Raw genomic sequence first — 23045 nt, 5'->3', positions numbered from 1 at the left:
ATGATAATTCTGTCAATGTCCCAAAATTTATGGACCTGACTGTATACGTGTAGAATAAATTCATGTACTTACACTATTCTAAGAAGATGACTATATAAAATAGTAGATATTTGTAGGATTAAGTGTATTGAAATTTCAGATAATGAGTGTTCTGAAAAATGTATTGTATTTCATGATAGGTATAAATGTATTTTATAATATGGTAAATGTGTACGAACTGCTGTGGATATTCTACATGTATGTGAAAACGTATATATGTTTCATGTATTTACATAACAGTTTATATGGCACTTCTTTATTTGGTGAGAATGTGCCTCAGTGTAGGGGATGGACATACACTGTAGAACAGGCATGTCAAACTCAAAATACCAACTGGGCCGAATATTCAAGGTCTAAGAGTTTATGGGCCGCAAGAAAAAAGAAGCCTTATATGCAATTTTGAAAGGGTTATTATTAATAAAAACCAATGCAGTGCCCCCTGTAGTAGTGCCCCTTACACAGTGACCCCAGTACTGTCCATTATGCAGTGCCCCTAGTAGTGCCCCTTATTCAATGCCCCTGTTTTAGAGTGCCCCCAGTAGTGTCCATTATACAGTGCCCCTTATTCAATGCCCCTGTATTAGTGCCCCCAGTAGTGTCCATTATGCAGTGCCCCCAGTAGTGCCTCTTATGCAATGCCCCCTGTATTAGAGTTCCTTAGGCAGTGCCCCCAGTAATGACCCTTATGCAGTTCCCCCAGTAGTGCCCCTTATTCAATGGTCCCTGTATTAGAGCCCCTTAGGCAGTGCCCCCAGTAATGCCCCTTATGCTGTACCCCCAGTAATGTCCCTAGTAGTGCCCCTTATGCTGTGCCCCCTCCCAGTATAGAACAGGCCCCACTCCCCTGTGCAGTACTTACCTCTTTCTTACTTACCTCTCTTCACGCTAGCAGCTGGGCACCGCTCCCGCGTAGACGCTACCTCTGGCTGGATCTAACTAGATCCAGCAGGGCAGGCTCCTTTCATCGTGGGTGACGTCATTACGTCTCCTGCGCACCCGCAAACTGCATCACTAGTAACGCTGGCCTCTGAAGCGATCGGAGGCTTCTTTAGTCTCTGATCGCTTCAGAGACCAGCGTTCAAAGTTTTAAATAGAGTAAACACAAATATTATGTGGCCCAGTCACCCCTGCCGCGATCAGAGCTCAGCTGTATGTATTTGGGCCCACGCTGTATTTGGGCCCACCAGACAGGTTGTTGCGCTACTCTCGGGAGACTAGAAGCAGGACCCACCAGTGCAGCCGGGAGACTAGAAGCAGGACCCACCAGTGCAGCCGGGAGACTAGAAGCAAGACCCACCAGTCCAGCGACCAGGCCATCTGGTAAGTATATAGCTAATAGGGAGCAGGCGGACAGGCAGTTGTAAAGTCTTGGACAGTGAAGGCAGCTGTTAGGAGGCCCAGGTCTAATCCCGGCTGCTGCTATCACTCCGTAATGCATGAGATGGAGTTCTGGTGTCCTGGCGTGGTGAGACAAGGACCCAACAGTAGGCAGCACACTTAAGGGAGACCAGAGGCGCACCCCGTCTATCCAAAGAGACCCCAATCCGTCCGAGGAGAGCCTAGAGATGATTCACAAGTCCATCAGGGTCTGGGGTAAGCTTCCACCACAAAGTATATAATGCAGAAGAATTATGCTGCAGAGCAATGAAACTCTAGGTACTACTCTCCCGGAATTCCGGTTGCGCTCTCGGCCACCCGAAAGAGTGGGCACGTCTTCTGGAGCCGGCTGCCTCCAGTCCACATTCCCCTGCTTACCGAGCAAAAATGGGTGGTCCGGTGGGGATATGACACGATTCATGCTGAATCAGGTCAACATAGCCTCGCCCCTGCTATACAACACGATGATGGAATTGTGCCTCCACGCCCACACACCACCCACCTATGCTACTAGCCCGCCCCTGCTGTCCTGACCTGGCTGCCCCCTCACCCAGAGGAGGCAGCCAGAAAGTCAACAATATGCAGAGACTGCGTCTAAAGTTGCACTGACACTGGCAGCCATGGACACTCGGACATTCTGCGCGTGCCATAGGTAGGTGCACTGTCCGATCATCTGACCGATGGCGTGCCAATAGTGCAACTATCTCAATAGGCTGCGGCATTAGAATAAAATCGCAGCCGCTACTGCAACTGCGTCCACCTCTGAAACATCCCATAGAAGTGCATGATGGGCAATATCACTCCTTTGACATCACTGCCCCCACAGTTTTGTATGATCTACAGTTGTGCATGCAGAAATGTAGGGTGTAAACTGGTGATTATATAAATCTTATGCCATAGATGAGAGACAAGTAGCATATATGTGCCTTGATTCAGTTGGTGCTGTGCATTTTTAACACTCAGCATCACATGCATTTAGGAAGCTGGGACACATCATCCCGGCGAGCTCCTTGTATCCCAGAGCTGGCTGCCTGGCTTGCACACTCACTGTCTTTCAGGATGGATCCCTGAGCCAGTGATTCAGAGGAACTGATGTCATTGTGTCACGGGGTATGCAGACTGAATGAAGAGGAAAAGAGGTGGGCACTGGGAAGAGGAGGAGGGAGCATGGTGATACAGCAGGACAATACCAGCCAGACCTCAACATAACAAGGGAGATGGACCAGTACGGCGAGACAGCACAGCTTCCTGGGTATTTGGTGAAAGTGGATAGTGTGTATTGCATGCAATGTGCATAACATATTTCCCTCTACATCCTTCCACGTATCTTATCAAGTCTACACCAGGCCCCCGGCTTCTACATTGGCAATAAGGCACCACCGAAGAATTGACCCTCGGCTGTTTGGCAGATAACTAAAGCTTTCTAGGATATGTTGCGTTGTCAAGTGCATGCACATAAGTTGTTGTGAGCACTGACAACTGCTGTTCCCAAGACCCCTTTCCATCACTGTCCTTAACTTCCTGCTACCGTGGACATCCCTTGTTTGTGGGATACGTCCGGAGGAACACTGCCATCCTCACAGGGCGCCGAGTGCAGAGGGATCCACGCCACTTGGCTCCTCCCACTGCACCTGGCAATGGACTCAGTGTTTGGTGATGACATCAGCATCATTGCACAGGAGACATTGGCACAAGAGGAGGAGGAGGAAGAGGAGGAGGAGGACTGGGTGGACAGTCCCAACACTGACCAGTCGGGAGACATGTGCTCAGCTTCACATTTTGCCTTGATAACTGCGTATGGTGACATCAAGGAGCGCCTGAGTGCCCTGGAGAGAGAGAACGCAACATTGCGCAGGAAACTCAAAGTCTATGAGATCAAGGTGAGCACATATCCAGAAACCGCTAAAAAGACATATAGACATATAGAGATGAAATGGAGACAGAATAGCTGTGATCAAAATAATAGGTACAAACCGATGATAAGTCATGTAATAAGTTCAGTTTAGAAATAGAATAGTTATGATTGCAGGGCCATGCACTATATCAGTGATAGGCACCAGACAGTTATAGGATGAAGAGCCATGTGTTAAAACAGTGATAAAAGATCGTTTTAAGATGATGATTTTAATAGCTGTATAAAAGAAACATGATAATACACAGAACAAACATAAAATTAGTTATTATATAATTAGATATATAGATACAAAATAACTAACTTGATAGGTCATATAAGAGTTCGCTGATAGAGCTAATGTAGCTATAATGTTGTTTACAGATCAGTGACTGATACAGGAGAACTATAGAGTGAAGGGTCATGAAATGCATCAGTTATAGTTGTACAGTTTTTAGGGTGAGATGCCATGAAATAGGTCAAAGCCAGATTCAAGGCAGTTATATAATGTGTCTAAAAAAGGTCAGGAATCTACAGGTCATCAGTGATCGAAATCGTATTCAAGACAAGGGATCATGTAATACAGCAACGATAAAGATGTTAAAATTATAAGATGGTTAAGTAGAAGAGCAGTTATAGAAACACTACAGATGATGTAGTCAATATATAAGGGATACAGTTATTTGTTGCACATATAGTAGAGGTGGATAGGAATAAGGGGTCATGTAGGTAAATAGTGAGAGAAATGCAATATATCAGAGATAGATACATGGCAGTTATAAGATGAGAGGACATGTAATAGAGCAGTTATTCAGTTATAAGATGAGACTTCATGTAATAGAGCACTTATAGATACAAGTCAGTGACAGGGTGAAGAGTCATGTAATAGACACTGGTAAATACAGATCAGTGATAGGATGATAGCAAGCTTTCACAAATAGGGACATCACTACCTTTTGTCGGCTTATACCTGTTATGTCTTAGGCTGCAATTTTATGTGACTGAGTATTAGGGCAGGGTGTATTAAAGGCGAAAATGCAATAAAACTGCATTTTCGGGGGTTTTACCGCATTCCCCAAATGTACTAAGCTCACTTCGTCCCGATGGGTAACGTCAATAGAAACCTATGGGCTTCTTATCGGGATGCTCCCTGTTGGGAGAAATCCGATCGGATACCTCCCATCCCCCAAACCCCCCGCGCAGCGCAGAAGGATGATAGAGGGACTTCTGGATGTTAAACCCAGAAGTCCCTCTGTCCGCAGCCATCGCAGAGGAAAGCTCTTATAGGGAGAGCTGTCCTTTGCGATATTCTTGGTACATGCCGCGGTATGTACCCGAAGACTGGAGGGATGTACTGCATCGCGGAAGCGATGCTTAGTACATCCCGACCTTATTCTGCTATGTTCTACTTCTACATACAGGGAGGGCGATTTAATAAAGCTTGGAGAGAGTTAAAATTGTGAGAGATAAGTTACCAGCCAATCAGCTCCTAACTGTCATTTTTCAAACACAGGGGCAGATGTATGAAGCTCTGGAAAGTGATAAAGTGGAGAGTGAAAAACGACTAACCAATCAGCTCCTGTCATTTTTTAAACACAGGCTGCAACATGGCAGAAAGGAGCTGAGTGGCTGGTCGTTTATCACTCCAATTTATCACTTTCCAGAGTTTAATACATCTGCCCCACAGCCTGTAAAGTGACAGTTTGGAGCCGCACTTGTAGATACAAGTCAGTGTTAGGGTGAAGGGTCATGTAATAGAGCACTGAAAGATACAGGCTACAGATAAGATGAAGGGTATTTTAATAGAGCAGTGGTAGATGCAATTTAGTGATAGGATGAAGGCTTATGCTGGGTACACGCTGGCTGATATATTGGCCGATCAATTCATCGGCCAATATATCTGCTGCCCGTCGGCTAGTGTGTACAGACGATATGTCTGTGAATAACATAGTTGACAGACATATCACATTGGCTGTGCTTGTTCATCGGCAAGTGTATATGGGCGATCAGCGGATCGCCCGTACGCATGCAGCCGCGGTGAGGGGGGCGGACTTGCCCCCCGGGCAGCGGGACCCTCGGCTGCCGGATAGATGATGGTCTTTCAGTGTGTATGAACCACCATCATCTGCAGATATATCTGTAAGGTGTGTGCCCACATTTCTGTAATAATAAGGGTGATTTACAATAAAGATTTGAAGGGTCATGTAATAGAGCACTGGTAGATAAAAGACAATGATAGAATAGTGGGTTATATGATAAGGAAGTGGCCGATACAGGTTAGTGATAGAATGAAGGGTTGTGTTATGGTGCAGTAATATGTAAAGATCATTGTTTAAATAAAAGGTAATAGAACAGCAATGTTAGATAGAGGCCAGTGATAGGATGAAGGGTAATGTAAAAGAGCACTGGTAGATATAGAGAAATTATAGAATTAAGTGTTATATTATAGAACACTGGTGATAGAATAGAGAGTCATGTAATAGAGCAGTGGTGAATACAGGTCAGTGATAGGATGAAAGGTCTTGTTATGGAGCAGGAGTAATAGTGTAGTTGTAAATACAGGACAGGAATAGGATGAAATGTCATGTAATACAACAGTGGATACAAGTCAGTGATCAGATGAAGAGCACTGGTAGATACAGGTCAGTAATATGATGAAGGGTTATGTAATAGAGTAATGTTAAATACAAGTTAGTGATAGAATGAAGGGCCATCTAATAAAGCACTGTTAAATACAGAACAGAAATAGGATGAAGGGTCAAGTAAATATGGGTCAGTGATATGATGAACGGTCATGTAACATAACACTTGTAGATATAGGTCTTGTCATGGAGTAGGAAAAGGTACAGGTCATTGACTGCTGACACACAATGCAATAGACACAGATAGATACAGGTCAGTGATAGACAGTGGTGGAGTTGAATGGTTGATACTTTATCTCTCACCACTTTATCTCCCTCTAAGCTTTGATAAATCTCCCCCTAAAACTAAGCTGATCATCTTCCCACCTTCCCACGTAACCTCATTTCACACAATTTAATTCTCTATTAATGGCACAACTATCTCCTCTAGCCCCCAAGTGCGTTGTCTTGGAGTTATCCTTGACTCCTTCTCCTTCAAACCTTACATTCAGTACCTCTTGCAGTCCTGTCGTTTTCATCTCAAAAATATTTCCAGGATCAGACACTTTTTCACTCTGAATGCTACTAAGACCCTCATCCACTGACTGGTCATCTCCAGATTGGACTACTGTAACGTCATCCTATCTGGCCTCCCTGACTTCCATCTCTCTCCACTCCAATCTGGCCTCAATGGCGCTGCTTGGCTCATCTTCCTCTCCAAACGCTCTACATCTGCCTCCCCTCTCCTACAAGCACTACACTGACTCTCCTTCCTCCTTCAGAACTTAATGCAAGGTTCTTACACTCACTTACAAAGCCATCACCCAATCCTCTCCCATTTACATCTTAGACCTCAGCTCCCTTCACACTCTTGCCCGCCCACTTTGCTCAACAAATGCATGCCGCCTCTCCTGGAAACTGAATACTTTCTCCCACACCCGCCTCCAAGATTTTACCCATACTGCTCCCTACCTCTGGTACTCTCAGACTTCCTATCAGACTTTCCACCTCTACAAATCTTAACGGGCTCTCAAGACCCACTACTTCATCAAAGCCTTCTAGCTCTCATCCTAACCTGCTGCTCCAAGCTCCTTCCTCACTGTCTATCCCATCTGTGTCACTCATGTCTGTCTGCCCATCCCCATTAGAATGAAAGCTCTCATGAGCAGGGCTTCCTTCTTCCCTCATGCTTCTCCTTCCTTACTCATACTATTGTCTAGTCCTAACTCCCCAGAAGGGCACCTAACACTTGGTTGCTAACGCCCTGTTGCTTATTTGAGTGTTATGAGCACTAATGTAGCAATGTTTATAAACCTTGTCCTTTATTGTTTTGTACTGTAAGTCTCTGTTTTCTTGTTCGCTCATTTGTTTATGTCCGTTGTAAGGTGTGGCTGAACCCTTGTGGAAACATATAAATAAAGGATAATAATGATAATATTAATATACTATAATTCACATTACAATAGGCATATTGGATTTCCCTATAATGTATTATTTGTGTTTTTAACATTCCACTGTGTTATACACTAACTTAAAAAGCCAAAATAATAAGAATATATAGTGGAAGTTGAATTAAGTGGACTGAATGCTCCTGTACAATTAATAAAAATATTCAGGGAACCATTTAAAACTTGTCCCTCTAAATAAGAGGCAGTTGGCACTAAGCTTGATTGTATATAATTACACAAAAATCTATAGTGATTGGGGGTTGAAACAGTAGAAATCTCGGTAGAGGGAGTAGTTAAGTAACTGTGGGGGAGATCTATGAAACCTTGGATAGAGATAAAGGGGCCCATTATCAATGATCGCATCTGCGTGCCATATTAGCGCCCATGATTGCATTGCAGGATGCGATCATACCGCCCAGATGTATTAATTTGCACCCGCAGAAACAGGGTCTTCGATAGAAGCCCGTCCCTATGATGTGCTAGGAATTAATTGACCACTTCAGCGTATCCTGTGCGTATGCGTGGTCTACAGACTATGGATACACCAAGGTCATTCCTGGGGGAAGAGTTCCTATGGAACCCTCTCCAGGATAGATTTGCCATGTGCAGCCCATAAGCTACAGCGGCTTACGCCACCTTCAGATGACATAAATTGTGGGGATCGCATTCCGGAACTTGCTAAATCTGACATCATCGCATCCCCCATAGAAACCTGTGAGGGTTGCAGTGCCAGCGGAAATGGAGGGACAGCAGCAGATTTCGGAGATATCATCTGCGATCCCTCCAGAATACATTAGTGCGGTGGTTCCCAAACTCTTTCAAATCACGGTGCCCTAGAGTATCAACATTTTTTTCATTGCACCCCTGGGCCAAAAGTTTCTCATTGAGAAATTTAGCAAAAATGAAATGAAGTAAATTGTGCTTATATGTCACTCCTAGGTTCAGTTATGTGGTGGTTGACAGGGCTGTGCTTCTTTTTGTCCACATATTTTTTGATTTGCAGCCATTAGCACTGGTTTTGCCTATCACACTGACTAAAATCATTTTATTTGGTACTGGACCACCACCCTGAGGCACCCCTGCCACGGCACACAGTTTGGGAACCACTGCATTAGGGGGATACTTATTATTTGCGACTATCCCCCAGCAATAAAATGTAATGGTTAACTGGCCCCAAAGTACCAACCAATCAGTTCCTGACTCATCCGGTAAAATGACAGAAGCAGATTTTTTTGGTACTTTATCTCTCTTCAAGGTTTGATAATTCTCCCTTTGTGTTTTTCCATTTAATTTTTTTTATTATTTCACATACCTAACATTCCTTCTGTTCCTGTTCTCCATTTGTTTTGTTTATGTCATTGGCTGTGGGAAAGGATGTTCAACAATCACAAACAAAAATTGTTTTGTATTTATAGAGGTTTTATTTTAGTGCAGTGCGCAGGAGAGTGGTTATAACTTCTGAAGTAAAGTGGATATAAGAGCCTAAACGCCCTTTTTGAAATTGCAGGGTTTTCTGATGAAAAGCCTGAAATCCAGAAAAATCATTTCAGACCCGTTTCTACCTTTATTGTGACCTTGCAACCAACAAAATTCAAGTGAAATACAAATTGTAGGATAAAGAGGTGAAATACAAAGGCTACAATGCCCTGGTGGAACAAGTGTACATTACCTCATCATAATGGGCTGCAGCTGTGTTCAGAGTTAACCACTCACATTCCAAATCATGTTCAAAGGTAATAAGCATCCACCAACTAGCAATGAAAGTGACTGTGATTAACCTGTAGCATTTTCTTTCAGTCTTAATGTCAAGGCCATAGGGCCTGATTCAGAGATGGACGCAATGGTGATTTTTACGCAGATCGAGCAATTGTTTGCTAATGAGCATGTGCGAATGCCATACTGCGCATGTGCGAATTCCATACTGCGCACATGCAGCAGGTAGAGAAACGCAGATGTGTCTGACCGTTTGAATGCAGTTTCATGGGCGTGCATAAATTAAGGCATTGCGATCTTTTTACCAGCACGAGTGCTCACTGCATGTCAGGAGAGCTGCCGAGTCTGCAGCTGGTCAGACCTGCCGCAGTGAAACATGGCTGCCCTCTGTGCAACGATGGTACAGATATTTGTGCTCTTGCACTTCGTCGTACGGATATGAGAAGGCAGCAGCGGGCGTCCCTATGCTCGGGTAAGCTTTGAAGGCATATTTTAGCAACTGTGATCCGTGAGAGATTGCAGTTGCAATTGCATTCGCGTAAATCTCGGAATCGGGCTCATAGACCTCAAGGAGCTTTCAAACCATCTACAGCATCTCATTGATGAAAAGTACCAATCAGGAGGAAGGTATAATAGAATTTCAAAGAAATTACATATAACAGGAAACATTGTGAAGACCTTCATCAATAAGCAGTGAAAATGTGCAACAGCAGGAATTTGTGTCAAGAACTGGTCACTCCATGCATGGAACAACAATCTCCTGTTCTGCACCTGTCTACATTTTGCAAAGAAAATATATTCAATCACCCCAAACCATTTGGGAAAATGTCTTATGGTCTGTTGATGCCCAAGTTAAAATTTCTGTCACTAATTCTAAAAGATACCTTTGGCGCAAAGATAGTACAGCACATATTAAGAATAATATAAACCCTGATGCGGCCGCCACCAAGGTTCACAATGGGTATAACTGCTTCTCCTCAGCTGGGATAGGGACTCTAGTCAGGATAGAGGGCATAATGAATAGTTCCACATATCAAGATATTTTGGCACAAAAGATGAATTTCACCTTCCAACATAATAAAGCAGATATCCAAGTCACCTAAGAATTGGCTTCAGAAAAGGAAGAACAAAGTCTTGGAATGGTTCAATGAGAGCCCAGACCTCCATCCCATTGACAACCTGTGGAATGACCTAAAGATGACTGTGCACAGGCGATCACCTTTATGATGGACCTCGAGTATAATGGAATTGCAAGACAATACATTGATAGACTTATTCAAAAAGACTCACTGCTATAATAAATGCAAAGAAGCTTCCACCAAATATTACTTTAGAAGTGAGAAGGCTTATGCAAGCACGGTGTTCTAGGATTTTATTTTCATTTGTTTTTCCTAAAATTGTGTATTTGTTTTTCAGCTGTCTTTTACTGGTAGCAAGGTCACATTAGACATAAACATCTGATGTCATTTATGGTGGTTTTAGGCTTTTCATCGCAGAAACCTGCAATTTCTAAAAGTTTGGGTAGACTTTGTATATGGGCGGAAATGACTGAAAAATAGTGCTCAGGCAAAAATTGCTGGAACACATTGAACCTCATTTAGCATAAGAAGAAATTACAGCTAAATGTGCAAATTCTCACCTGGACAAACCATGTTGCAATACAATATACTGGCTGCTTGGGATGGGTATGGGATGCCGGTGCTCATGATCCCGTCGGTCAAAATCCAGACGTTGGCATCCTGACAGGGTTAGGATACCGACACCTATCGGTAGGTATCCTAACCCTCTACCTAGCCTAACCTTCTCTCCCCGGTGCCTGAACCTAACCTCCACCCGTAGTGCCTGAACCTAACCTCCCTGCACTCTAAACCAAACCCTCCCCCCCCAAGTGCCTAAGCCAAACCCTCCGCCTAGTGCCTAACCCTCCCCCCGAACCCCATTATTTACCTTTGTGATGCCGGCGGTTGGGATGTGGGCACAGGGATTCTGACAGGTGTCGGGATTCCAGCGCCTGCATTCCTTGTGTCTGGGATACTGAACGTATCCCGGTTGCTTTTATAGGTAGCGCACAAATATTGGGCAGCTTTAACACTGTAGTTTACAGTTCAGCTAGTTTGCACCCAGTCCCAACTGCAAATCTGTTCACACATTGTAAAGTTTCACCTTCTAGCATGGTTTACTGCTAAATCTAAATGAGGTCCTGTGTCCACTGTAACACTTCTACTGCAATATAGAAAATGTATAATGGGCTATAGCCAGTGCTATATTTTTTTCCAATAAATATTTTGTTGAAGATTTTCACAGTACATACATATAAAGAAAGAAAAGAAAAATAGTACAACCTAATACAATAAGATCTGTGGATCACACAAAAGTTAAACCGTATAATATAGAGAGGTCGTTAGCACTCAAACTGCGTGAAAAAGCAACAACATTTTTTATTCTTAAATTTCATATATATATATATATATAATTGAAGCAAATAAAAGCATGGACAAAATTATGTAACTCTATCATCGATGTGCAATAACATATTGGTCCTTAAGCTCTAACAGAAAAAAATTATTTAACATCACACAATCACCTGTGTGTGTGTGTGTGTATGTATATATATATATATATATATTTATATATTGTAGCAGTATCACCAGAGATGGTGCTGGTGAGCAGCAGATTCTGTGTGGGGCAAGAGAGATCCGCCCACACAGAGAAGAAAAGGATTCTGGGAAGAGGTGTAAGGGCTGCCGAGTGAACTCAGTCCAGGGAGGACTGAGGCAGACCAGTCAGACAGAGCTCACTGTGCTAGCAAGCCAGTGAGGGCCAGGAGGCTTGAGCCTAGACCTGTGAGATACAGGGAAGGCTATCCAACTCTGGGACTGAGCTGTGGTACCTGCAAGGAAGCAGGCCAGACTGTGAGAGGCAGCAGCCAACAAGCTAAGGAAGCTATACCAGGCCAGGAGGCCAGTGTCCAGTCCTGCATGTGGCAGGAAGGACCACAAATCTCAGAGACTGTGAGAGACTTTCATGCAGAGTAGCTGCTTCTGCAGAGAGGGTTCAAGAAGTGAGCTAGTGCGTTTATTATTTTCTGTTTGTTCCTGATTATGCTGGAAGTAAAGCACTAAGGCCCTCATTCAGAGCCGTACGCTCTGAGCAGAGCGCACGCTCTGCATGAGGGCCGGGCTCCTTTTTCATGGAGCGTCCTCCTGGACGCTCGTATAGCTGTGGGTCACCACCCACAGGCTATACGAGCGTGCATTTTGATGGCCGCGATGGTCGTGACCATCGCGACCATCAAAATTGCGAGCCGGAGCCTGCGGTTGAGGTTTTCAACCGCAAGCTCCGGAGTGATTTTGGCTCTATCAGAGCCAAAATCACTCCCACTGACATCACTAGTGATGTCAGTGGGCCGGCTTCTGACGGGAGGCGTTCCCGTGGAACGCCCCCGTCAGGGAGGCACGCCCCCGGCACGCCCACCAAAGGGGGCGTGCTGTCAATCAACATTGACAGCACGCCCCCTTTGATCGGACACAACGAGCGAAGGAAAGTCCTTCGCTCGTCGTGTCTGGCGCATGCGCACGACGGAGCTCCCTCCGTCGTGCGCATGCTCAGTGCAGACCATCGACCCACTTGCGAGCGTACAGCCGCTCGCGAGTGGGTCTGAATCAGGCCCTAAGTACGTTTGCTGTACTGGAATGCCATGTGTGGAGTCTGATTCTGCACCTAATCACTGCACCACTGACACTAGTCTACCAAGCTAATTACCCCAAGTATCACTATATATATATATATATATATTATATATATATATATATATATATATATATATATATACCAGTATGTCAAAATACTAGGAATAAAACAAGCGGAAAGAAAAGACAGAACAATACCTTACCATATAATATACAGTAAAGAGAGAAAAAACCCCATAAATATAACAATAACAACCAGTGCCTACCTAAACCATGAGCTGTCGATCCTTCCGTGGAGGGATCCATTCATTAGGAAAAGAGTGTAGAAGGGGAGATTATATAGGAGTTTAGAAAAGAAAAATAATTAAAGAAACTTAAAAGAAATAGGGTTTCGATTATCTAATAGCTGGAAGGAGTACCAGGAAGTGAATTGAAAACAACGCTGTATTGCCAATTTGGGTGGGGAAGATTATGTCTGAATGTATTTATCCCAGCATTTGTCTAAAGACGTCTCCAACCAATCCATAGTGATCAGGATCTAGAAGTTGCCCTAGAAATGGTGGGTGCTGAGTCATGGATCCACTACTATAATATGGCCTTTCAACCCTCTGCCAACAAGAGCACAATTAGTTTCCTGTCAATCTTGGGAATTTCAGGTTGGTCAGCCAAATAGCACCCAAGACGCATTGCACCGGAAGGGTATACCCAGGACTGTAGTGCAATAATGATGCAATTCAAAACTGTTGGGTGTAACAACAGTCCCAAAAACAATGCATGATATGCCTTGTGTAATATCTTGTAAGTCATTTCTTGATATGGGCTAGCCGGAATAAGTTTCAAATTAGTTTGGAACGTTTCTAGGATTGTATCAAGTGGAAGAGAGGGAATTTGGGAGGCCCACTTACCCAGTTCCGGAAGCTCAGTTTCCGGATCAATCGCCGTACGAGCATATATCGTAGAAATAGAATATACATTAGTACAAATAAGGGAGTCAAGAGGATTTGTAAAATCTTGATCATCGAATTTGGAAAGAATAGATTTTAAATAATGGGTAGCCTGAAAATAAGAGAATCAATGTTGAGGCCTGAACCCATATTTTTCCATGGCTTCAGTAAAAGTGAGTGGAAGATTGGAAGTGTTCAATAACTTACGAAGATTTAGATTTCCAGGAGAGCGCCAGGTTGTAAAAGGTACTGAGGCCTTACCATTCTGGAAGTCCAAGTTGCCAACCAAGGGCAGGGATAAAGGATAAAAATATTGAAGGTTGAGAGACCTCCTGGACATTTTCCAAGCCTGAATAGTAGAGATTAAAAGCAAATTGTCAAATTGGGGTGATATTTTAAACTTGAAGATCGTGCGTGTAGTATATAACTAGAGAGAAGAGCACAACATAATTGGGATTCCAATACTACATCTGTGTAAAGATTGGTACCTCTAATCCAATCCATGGCAAAATGAAGGAGACAAGCTAAATTATATTGCTTAATATTAGGTAATTTGAACCCCACCCCCTCGGACAGAGTATTGCAGGTTTTTATGGAATAGTATAGCAACTCCCCTGGTTTTATTGCAAAATGGAGGCAGAAATTCAATCCCCGGTCCAAGGGGCTCTTAAAGAATTTCTGGGGTCGTCAAACCAATGTGTTTCTTGAAGAAATGTAATATGGGGGGACATGTGACTAAAGCGGGTATCCACTACGATATGCTCCATGAGCGATATCGTCTAGTGTTTGCCCTGCAGTGCCGGGCTCAAAGTAGTTATCGACATTTAGCATCCACACAGAACGATATCATTAACTATATCGTTCAGTGAAGGCACCCTCCCTCCTCCCTGTACTTGTAGAACCTGACGATAACGTCAGGTTGCCATGCAAGTACGGGCGATGAAAGATATTATCTACGACCACTGGGAGCGCGCATCGCTGGTCGTTGACGGCATACCCACTGGACGATATTGTGGACGATGAACGATAACAATATTGTTATCATTTGAATCGTCCAGTTATAGTCTAGTGGTTACGCGCCTTAATATGCAAAACCACTTTTCTGCACTTAATAGGATTATTAAGTCCCTCGACATTCCAGGACACTATATTAAAGGGAAAGAGGTGGAGCATCTCCACTAACAGATAATTGAGGGGGAGTATGGTCTGTTCCACTAACCAACTTCCACAGATGAAATCAATAACAAAAAAGGCTCAGTGTCAGCATAGGGCCTCTCCTCGTCCCTGTGAGCATGGAAAGGGTAACCTACAGCGAATCGAGACCCAGGGTTCAGGCAGGCATAAAAAAACAGAAACAAACAATGGAACAAACAACATGAGAAACCTATAGAAAATATAAAGACCGCTTTTTGCATACATACTGTATGTGGCATGCTCAATACACCCACAGTGCGACCTATATTTATAAACAAGAAAAATGAGTGCAAGTAACATTACAGCAATAACAGTCAAGTATCAGAACGTGAAAAATGGGCTTTTGCGTGTTGGATACAATAGAGAGAACTTGACCGGTATCAAACAATTGCTTGCAAATTGGAGCAAACTCTCTGCATTTGTTAGCGACATGATTAGAAAAATCATGAAATATGAGAAGTCATTCAAACTTGCTGTCTTGCGGTAATTATTCAATGTTATGGTCTTATCTGCATAGTTCAACATTTTCAGAATGACAGGGTGTGGACATCCAGAAGTGTTTTTATGGTCAGGTCCAACTCTGTGTGCTCTCTTAATAGCGAATTGTTCCAGAATCCAGTTTGAGAGGAGATCAAGCAGCTCATATCCCTTTACTGACTCCTGAATGCCCACCACCCGTAGGTTATTCCGCCTGCTACGGTTTTCTAAATCATCAAGCTTCTCAGTAAGACCCGCAATTTCCTTGCGTTGAGACTCAATAGTATGTTGAGCTGTGTGTAGGTCGTCTTCAAGAGTTGAGACCCTCTGCTCTACCTCAAACAAAATGGTATATATTACATTTGGGGAGAGCGTTTGGGCGTAGGGCCCCCAAGGCTACTCTGGCTGGGCCTCCTCAGGGCATCACCACTTAATACACATAGTTACTTTTCACATCACCTTTTATGATTGTTTTTTATTCATGTCATTTTTTCACATATTTTAACCTTTTTCAACATTTATTAACTACTCGCACACATCTATACTTTACACTGCACTGTCACTCTTTTTTCCATTTTCATGTGATGCCCTGGGCTGGACGTTTTTTGGGGTGCTCTGCGCCCCAGACGTGAACCACTTAGTGTTAGGGACTGCTAGTGACAGAGAAGCCATGACATGGCCTAGCAGCATCCCATTTATTTGCAAATGAATGCAACCAATATCTCTGAGGTCCTATTACCATATAGTGTTCATATATTGTTGCAAGTATAATTCAGTGTGCTGAGGAACAATAGGGGGTTAAACCCCCCTCCCTTTTCCCCCATGCTCTACCTCATCTAGGCGACTGGAATGTTGATTTAATTGAGTCAGAGTGGATTCAATAGCCTCTTTAATATCCGCTAGCTTTTCATCCAATAAAGGGCCTAGTACAGCAGCGATGTCAGTCGGTTTCATTTTTGATGAGTGAGGGTTAGCTGTTGATTTACGTTTGCGTTGAGAAGCCGAGCGAGAGGTGGAACAGTCCGAGTCAGAGGAGTTCCCATAAGGGGTGTCTTCCCGGGGGGGGGCAGAGCTGAGCCAGTAGGAGTCATTGAAGTAGACACTGGAATATTTATTCATAGAAAGCTATAGAGCTCGGGATTTAATGAAGGGTTGTGTTACGCAGAGAGTAAAAACAATAATAAGGCTTCATGTGTGAGGAGAAACCAACTACATGTGGAAGGTTAGATTGAATAAAGGTAGTGATGGGGGCAACCATCAATGTCCATATGGGGCAATGTTCTTGATGCTTCACATGGCAAAGTAAGAGATTAAGTGATAATGTGGAGAATATGGACGTCAAAAAGGTAATAACTGAGTTACAGGTTTGTCTGCACAGCACCTCTCCTATAGATCACAAGTAACCAATCACTTCGGAGCTGCAGAATTTAAGTTACATATAACAGTCTTGAAAAGGGAGGTGATTGAAATATTTAGGCTGTGCTGAGGGGGAGCAGCAATTGACTGAGATATAAATAGCAAAATATAACAGGAACAAGTTGGGTGACTTCTTTTGTAAAGGTTGTTGCAATGGAGCAAAAATTATATATGGTTATAGTATCAGGTTTCCAAGTGCATATAGGTGGGTTTCAGCAATTGTATTCCAAGTAAAAGTTAAATCTGAAGGTCTGCCATAGAACCCCTGACCAGGTAAGGGTGGATGCTAGTTAAAATGCCGGGCCTCCTCCCCTTCATGTACTCACTGCACCAGCCGACAGCGGGAGTTGCCGCGTACACAACACAGGCAGGTAGGCTGAAATAAGTCCCAGGTAGTCCCCCAAGCTGTTTCTGCATGCTGGTAATCAGCCGAGGGTGTGATGCGTGGTGTGACCTCCAAGTCGTGGTGTGAGGTCCGGGGAGGTATAAACAAGATGCTTTGCTCCAAAAAGAGAAGTTTGGGCCAAATGTAAACCTTTTATTGGAGAGGTATATGCAGGAACTCTGAGTCCCCACGTCCTGCTTCCTCGGCAGCTAAGCAGCACCCCCCCTATTTTATTTTTATGGAAAAAGGTTTTGGTACTCAGAAAAGAGTTGCCAGTTCTCACCTAAAGTTACACGTTGATACAAGAATTATATAGATATTATTAAAAATTGCAAAATAACAATAAAAAACACCAGCAATCTATAAGTATCAGTGTTCTTCCCAGAATTTTGCGCAAACTTTTGGGTGTAGCTAACCGATCTCTATCACAGCAGGTAAGCAGAAGCCCATTGTGCACCCTCCTATACGGCATCTTAGTTTGGGGGGGCATTCAATTGTTTTTGAGTTCGGATGTTACTAATGGGCGCCCGACATAGCAATTCAATTGTTGCTTTGATCGGGCACGAATGCCGCAGGTGCACAGGTTTCTGCTCGCACCCTCCTGAGGTGGTGAGCAGAAATCTGCGCCAAGTTCGGTTTTCGGACGCCTAAACTGCAGAAGTCTTTGCACGTGATTAGCTGCTGTACGCGTCTAAAAGCTATTTTGCTGTGACATCCGCAAAAAGGCATGGGCGCCCAAAAAAATGTATATTGCTCCCCCCCCCTTCCCCGTTATTGCACCATTTTAGACAGGAGATTGGCTGAAAAACACTGATTGCATTCCCCCCTTACTGTTTGGCAGGCACCGTGTAGGAGAGGCGGGAGGCTGTGAGGCTGCAGTGTTTGCCTCCGGTGCAGGGTGGCCAGCCGGCATCCTCCTTTTGATGGGAGCGGCTCCGACAGGGCGGGCCCGGGGTCGAGGTAGAGGTGGTGGCCAACATCCTCCATCCGGTGGTAGCAACTCCGAGCAGTGAGCTGCACTGCGACGCGGCCAGTGTTGTGCTGTGGTGATGTATTTATATGCATCACGGCTTTCGGCCGCGTCATAGTGCCTGGCGGCAGGGACATTTTGCCAGGCGGACCGCTCGAGAAATATAGCTTGTCAAGATCAATTTCAGATGTGTTCTCATACATCTACCCTTAATACACCATGCACGTGACGCCTGACATAAGTGAGCAACCTGGCCCTGTGCGACTGTGCTTTCGTTGAGTATCTTTTCCACCAATTCACCTTAATCACCATGTGATGCAACTAAGACGCACCACAAGACTGTACTGATTAACTTGATATGCAACACTTGCATATCTGTGTATGACTGAATCTGTATACGAAGCACATCGGAACTTCGGCATTGAAAAAGTTGCGCCTGCTGCATCTTAGCATTTCGTATACAGATTCAGACTCAGTTGCACACAGATATACAAGTGTCACATATCAAATTAATAAGTGCAGTCTTGTTGCGTGTATTAGTCGCATCATATTGCCCATTCTGGGCGAAAGAGATGCTTGGCGCCTTCAGAGTCACATGAGAGGCTGTTTGGCACAACTGCAGCAATAATGTATGAAGATACATCTGTAACATGTCATTAGCTCAATGTCTATGTGGACAGCGCTATATATGACTTGCCTAGATTATACTTCCCTACTGTCCCAGAAAGTCTGAAAGAGTAGGTGGTCCTCCCGCATCTCGCTCGCTTCAATGAAGTGGGCAGTATGTGGAGCATAGTGCTGGAATTCGTGGATCTATGGGGAGGGGTCAGTATGATTAAATTCTATAAGAATTGCATAATTTTGCCCGTCCCCTCTTACTGAACCCATTCAATTTGCATCATTTAGCACTCTGCCCTGCCCCCATCAACAGTCTGCTGCATCTTTCTTCTTGGGTTTTCCTGGATGAGAGAAATCAATAGTAGGTAAGTACGGCATAGATCATACTTCCCTACTCCCGAAATGTCAGAGAGACTCGACTTTTTGGGATGCCCTCCCATATATCACCCACTTCCTAGTGAAACGAACTGGATGGGGAACATAATGCTTGCGATTCGTGTGTCTATGAGGAGGGATGAGTAAAATATGAAGCAATTATAGGAGAATCACATAATTTTGGCCCCACTCATCCTTTTCAGACCAGTGATTTGCAAACGGCAGGGCCTAATGATGATGCAAGCATGTCATGTAGAATGTAAGCTCTCACGAGCAGGGCCCTCTTCCCTCATGTGCTTTTCCTTCCCTCACTCATACAATCATCTACTCAAAACTCTCCACAAGGGCACTTAACACTTGGTTGCTGACGCCCTGTTGCTTTTTTGAGTGTTATGATCGCTGCAGCAATGTTTATAAACCATGTTCTTATTCTGTATTGTCTTGTACTGTAAGTCGCTGTTTTACGAGTTTACTCATTTGTTAATGTACTTTGTGAGACGCTGCGGAACTCTTGTGGCGCCATATAAATAAAGGATAATAATAATAAAAATAATGTAAAATAGAAAAGTAACCAAGCACTTAAGAGAATTAGATATAAAATTTTTTGGGGGGAGTTCCCTAACCTAGATTCTCTCTTGAGATGCAAGAAATTCCCACACATATAATTTACAGATGAGTGTTGAACAAACAATATTTTGTTCTAACTAAATCAAAAGGAGACGTCTAAGGGCGTCTAAATTTATTTACTGTGTCATATTCAAATATTTGAATGTTAATATTACATATGCTCTGAGTGCCCAGTCACTTCCAGCCTTGAAAAAATTTCCTTAAGGTTGCAGAGACAGAGGAAATATGTATACAGTAATTTTTTATGCCCGGTCTGTCTGCCTTTTCACTTCAAATTGTACGCTCTCAGGAGCAGGCAATCTTCCCTAATGTACTTTTCCTTCCCTCACATACATCATCTCCTGCCCCTTGATGCAGCAGATCCTTTAAGTCCTGTCAGTTGCGAGGTGGGACCTCCATGACTCGGATTTATTTTTAAAGCACATCCAACAGATGCTCAATCGGATTGAGATCTGAGGAATTTTGAGGTCAAGTCAACACCTTGAACCTTTGTCATGCTCCTCAAACCATTCCTGGACAGTTTTTGCAGTGTGGCAGGGTGCATTTTCCTGATGAAAGGGGCTATAGCCTCCAGGGAATATTGTTGCCATGAAGTGTGTACTTGGTCTGCAACAATGTTTTTCTTCAGGGTCCATAGGGCTCCACAGGGGAGACAATGGGGTGTAAGTGGGACCTGGAGAACCGGACACCAACAGCAAAGCTTTTCAAACCCAGGATGCTCTGGTCCTTCTCCCTATACCCCGCCCACAGCCTGAGGGCAACTCAGTTTCGTTGGTGTCCGGCAGCAGCTGCATCACCATTTTTAACAGTGAGACCGCTTTAAGCAGCCCAAGCTTATTTTTAAAAAATTATTTCTACTTATTTTACTACTGAGCAGCAGCACGAGACAGTCCCTTGGACGTCTGCACTGCTGCTCCATCACCCCTCCGCCGCGCCGTGACACCAGCCCTCAGCTAGGTACTGTCAGCGGGGCTCTGAGGGGGGCTAGCTAGAAGGCTCCCCGGACACCAGACTGCAGCCAGAATCCAGGGTACAGGTAAGGCGGATCCCCGCTTGCATATATATCACTGATGCAGGGTATATTTTAGAGGCCAGGGGACCTGGTGGTTGACGTCAGCAAGGGGAGAAAGCCCTCTCCCTGCAGACCCTCCCACAGCTCAGGGCGCCATTCCATTGCCGTCTTGCTGCTCCCTGAGCTGCTCCTCCCTCACCCTCTGCCCCCTCAGGGACGCACGGCAGCCATTTTCTCAAAGCAGATCTCCGGGAACGGTGGATCCAGTCTCCCTGTATACCTCTCCCAATGGCCAGGTTATACAGCACTATATCCTACCAGCCACTGCGGTCTGTATTGTTGATTTTAGTGCCCATTGCAGCTTTATTGGTTTTTATTTTTTTTTCTGCGTTTGTATGTGACTTGGGCTGGCGCCGATCTCTACTTTCTATAGTGGCCCGCGGTATTGTTTGGCTGTGTTCCAGATAGGCAGATTCAGACTCTAAAAGGGCTCTGGAGTCTCTGCCTTATTCTGGGGATATCCTGTTTGGCCCAGAATTTAATAAAATTGTGACTACCTTGCAGCTTCCAAAACGGTGTTCCTGCCCTCTGCATATTATGCAAAGCCTCGGACGTCATCCTTTCGGTCCTTTCGTCTTCAAGGAAAAGCTAAAGTCAGTCCTTTCCAAGGCATCGGGCATCAACTAAGGCCTCAAGCGAGAATCAAACAGACCTGGGCTACTAGACATCCACCTACCAAATCTGAGGACAAGCCTTCAGCCTGATGGGGCGGGCCTCTCCGTGGGGGCTCCCAGGATGGGAGGCCGACTTCTTAAATTCGTCCAGTTTTGGTGTCAGACCACATCAGATGCCTGGGTAAAGAGAAGTGTTCTCCCACGGATATGCCTTATCCTTTATGAAGTGACCCCCCCCCCCAGCAGTTCTTTTGTACAGGACCTCCATCGGACCTTAGCAAGGCCCTGCTGCTCCAGAAGACCATTCAGTCCTTACTGCTCTCAGGAGTAATAATTCCAGTCCCCTCTTCACAGCGAGGCAAGGACTATTATTCTACCCTTTTCTTAGTTCAGAAGCCTCGGCCAATCCTCAACCTCAAATCTCTGAACAAGGGTGTCCAAGTTTCGTATGGAAACCCTCCGCTCTATTATCCTAGCTATGGAGCCTGGGGATTATATGGTGTCTCTGGACATTCAAGATGCTTACCTAAATGTACCTATAGCGCCTACTCATCAACAATATCTCCGGTTTGCTATACTACAGCAGCATTACCAATTTCAGGCTCTGCCATTTGGCCTCTCAACGGCTCCTCGGGTCTTTACCAAAATCATGGCTGTTATGGCGGCCTCTCTTTGTCGTCAAGGGATCAGACTGCTCCCATACTTGGACGATCTCTTGCTGTTGGTCAGCTCCCTAGAGATTCTTCACCGTCATCTGCAGGTAACTATTGCCTTTCTACAAACGCACGGTTGGCTGATCTACTGGAAAAAGTCTTCCCTGACACCTTCTCAGAGAGTGGTACATTTGGGTGCCCTCCTGGACTCACAGGTTCAGAGAATTTTCCTAACACCAGACAAGATCTCAATAATTCAGCACCGGGTGCACTGACTGCTCCGCAGTTGCCGAGTGTCAAGTCACTCTGCAATGCAGACCTTGGGATTATGGGTGTTCACCTTCGACATGATGGAGTTCGCTCAGTTTCACTCCAGGCCCCTTCAACACCTGATCCTCTCCAGGTGGAATGGGCTACCCCATCTGCTCAGGTCCCAGACGATGGGCCTCTCCCCGGAGGTTCGCCTGTCCCTAGCCTGGTGGCTACAGACATCCCATTTAGGCAAGGGTCGCCCTTTTTGGATCCCGGACTGGGCTCTCCTCACCACGGACGCAAGCCTCCATGGGTGGGGCGCAGTGACTGGCCAGCACTCCTTCCATGGCCGCTCGAACTAATCAAGACGTGTTACCAATCAACATCCTGGAGCTTCGAGCCATCTACAGAGCTCTCACTCTGGCTCAGGATAGTCTTCAGGGCAGGCTAGTACAAGTATAGTCTGACAACGCCACGGCAGTGGCCTACCTCAATCACCAAGGAGGCACTCGAAGTCTGACAGCAATGGCTGAAGAGTCCCACATTCACATGGACCAAACTTCATCTCTGCAGTATTCATCCCAGGAGTTCTCAGTTGGGAAGCGGATTTCCTCAGCCGTCACGACATGCATGCAGGAGACTGGTCTCTACATCCAGAAGTCTTTCAGCT

The 23045-nt window shown here is 44.8% G+C and overlaps 1 protein-coding gene across 3 annotated transcripts in view; it reads left to right on the top strand.

Annotated features, from left to right (window-relative positions):
* The first annotated feature begins 2512 nt into the window (after window positions 1-2512).
* Window positions 2513-23045, top strand: part of TBKBP1 (TBK1 binding protein 1) — a 100576-nt gene continuing 80043 nt past the window's right edge. For all 3 annotated transcript variants that reach the window (XM_088474583.1, XM_088474582.1, XM_088474581.1), the window contains exon 1: window positions 2513-3296. In XM_088474583.1, coding sequence (XP_088330709.1) covers window positions 3054-3296 — 243 coding nt within the window. In that variant the 5' untranslated portion in view covers window positions 2513-3053. The remainder of the gene's footprint in view (window positions 3297-23045) is intronic.

Source organism: Taudactylus pleione, unplaced genomic scaffold, assembly GCF_031769625.1.
Source record: "Taudactylus pleione unplaced genomic scaffold, aTauple2 ptg000155l, whole genome shotgun sequence".
Lineage (NCBI taxonomy): Eukaryota > Metazoa > Chordata > Amphibia > Anura > Myobatrachidae > Taudactylus > Taudactylus pleione.
The sequence above is the reverse complement of the archived record's forward strand: the minus strand, read 5'-3'. Positions and strand labels throughout refer to the sequence as shown.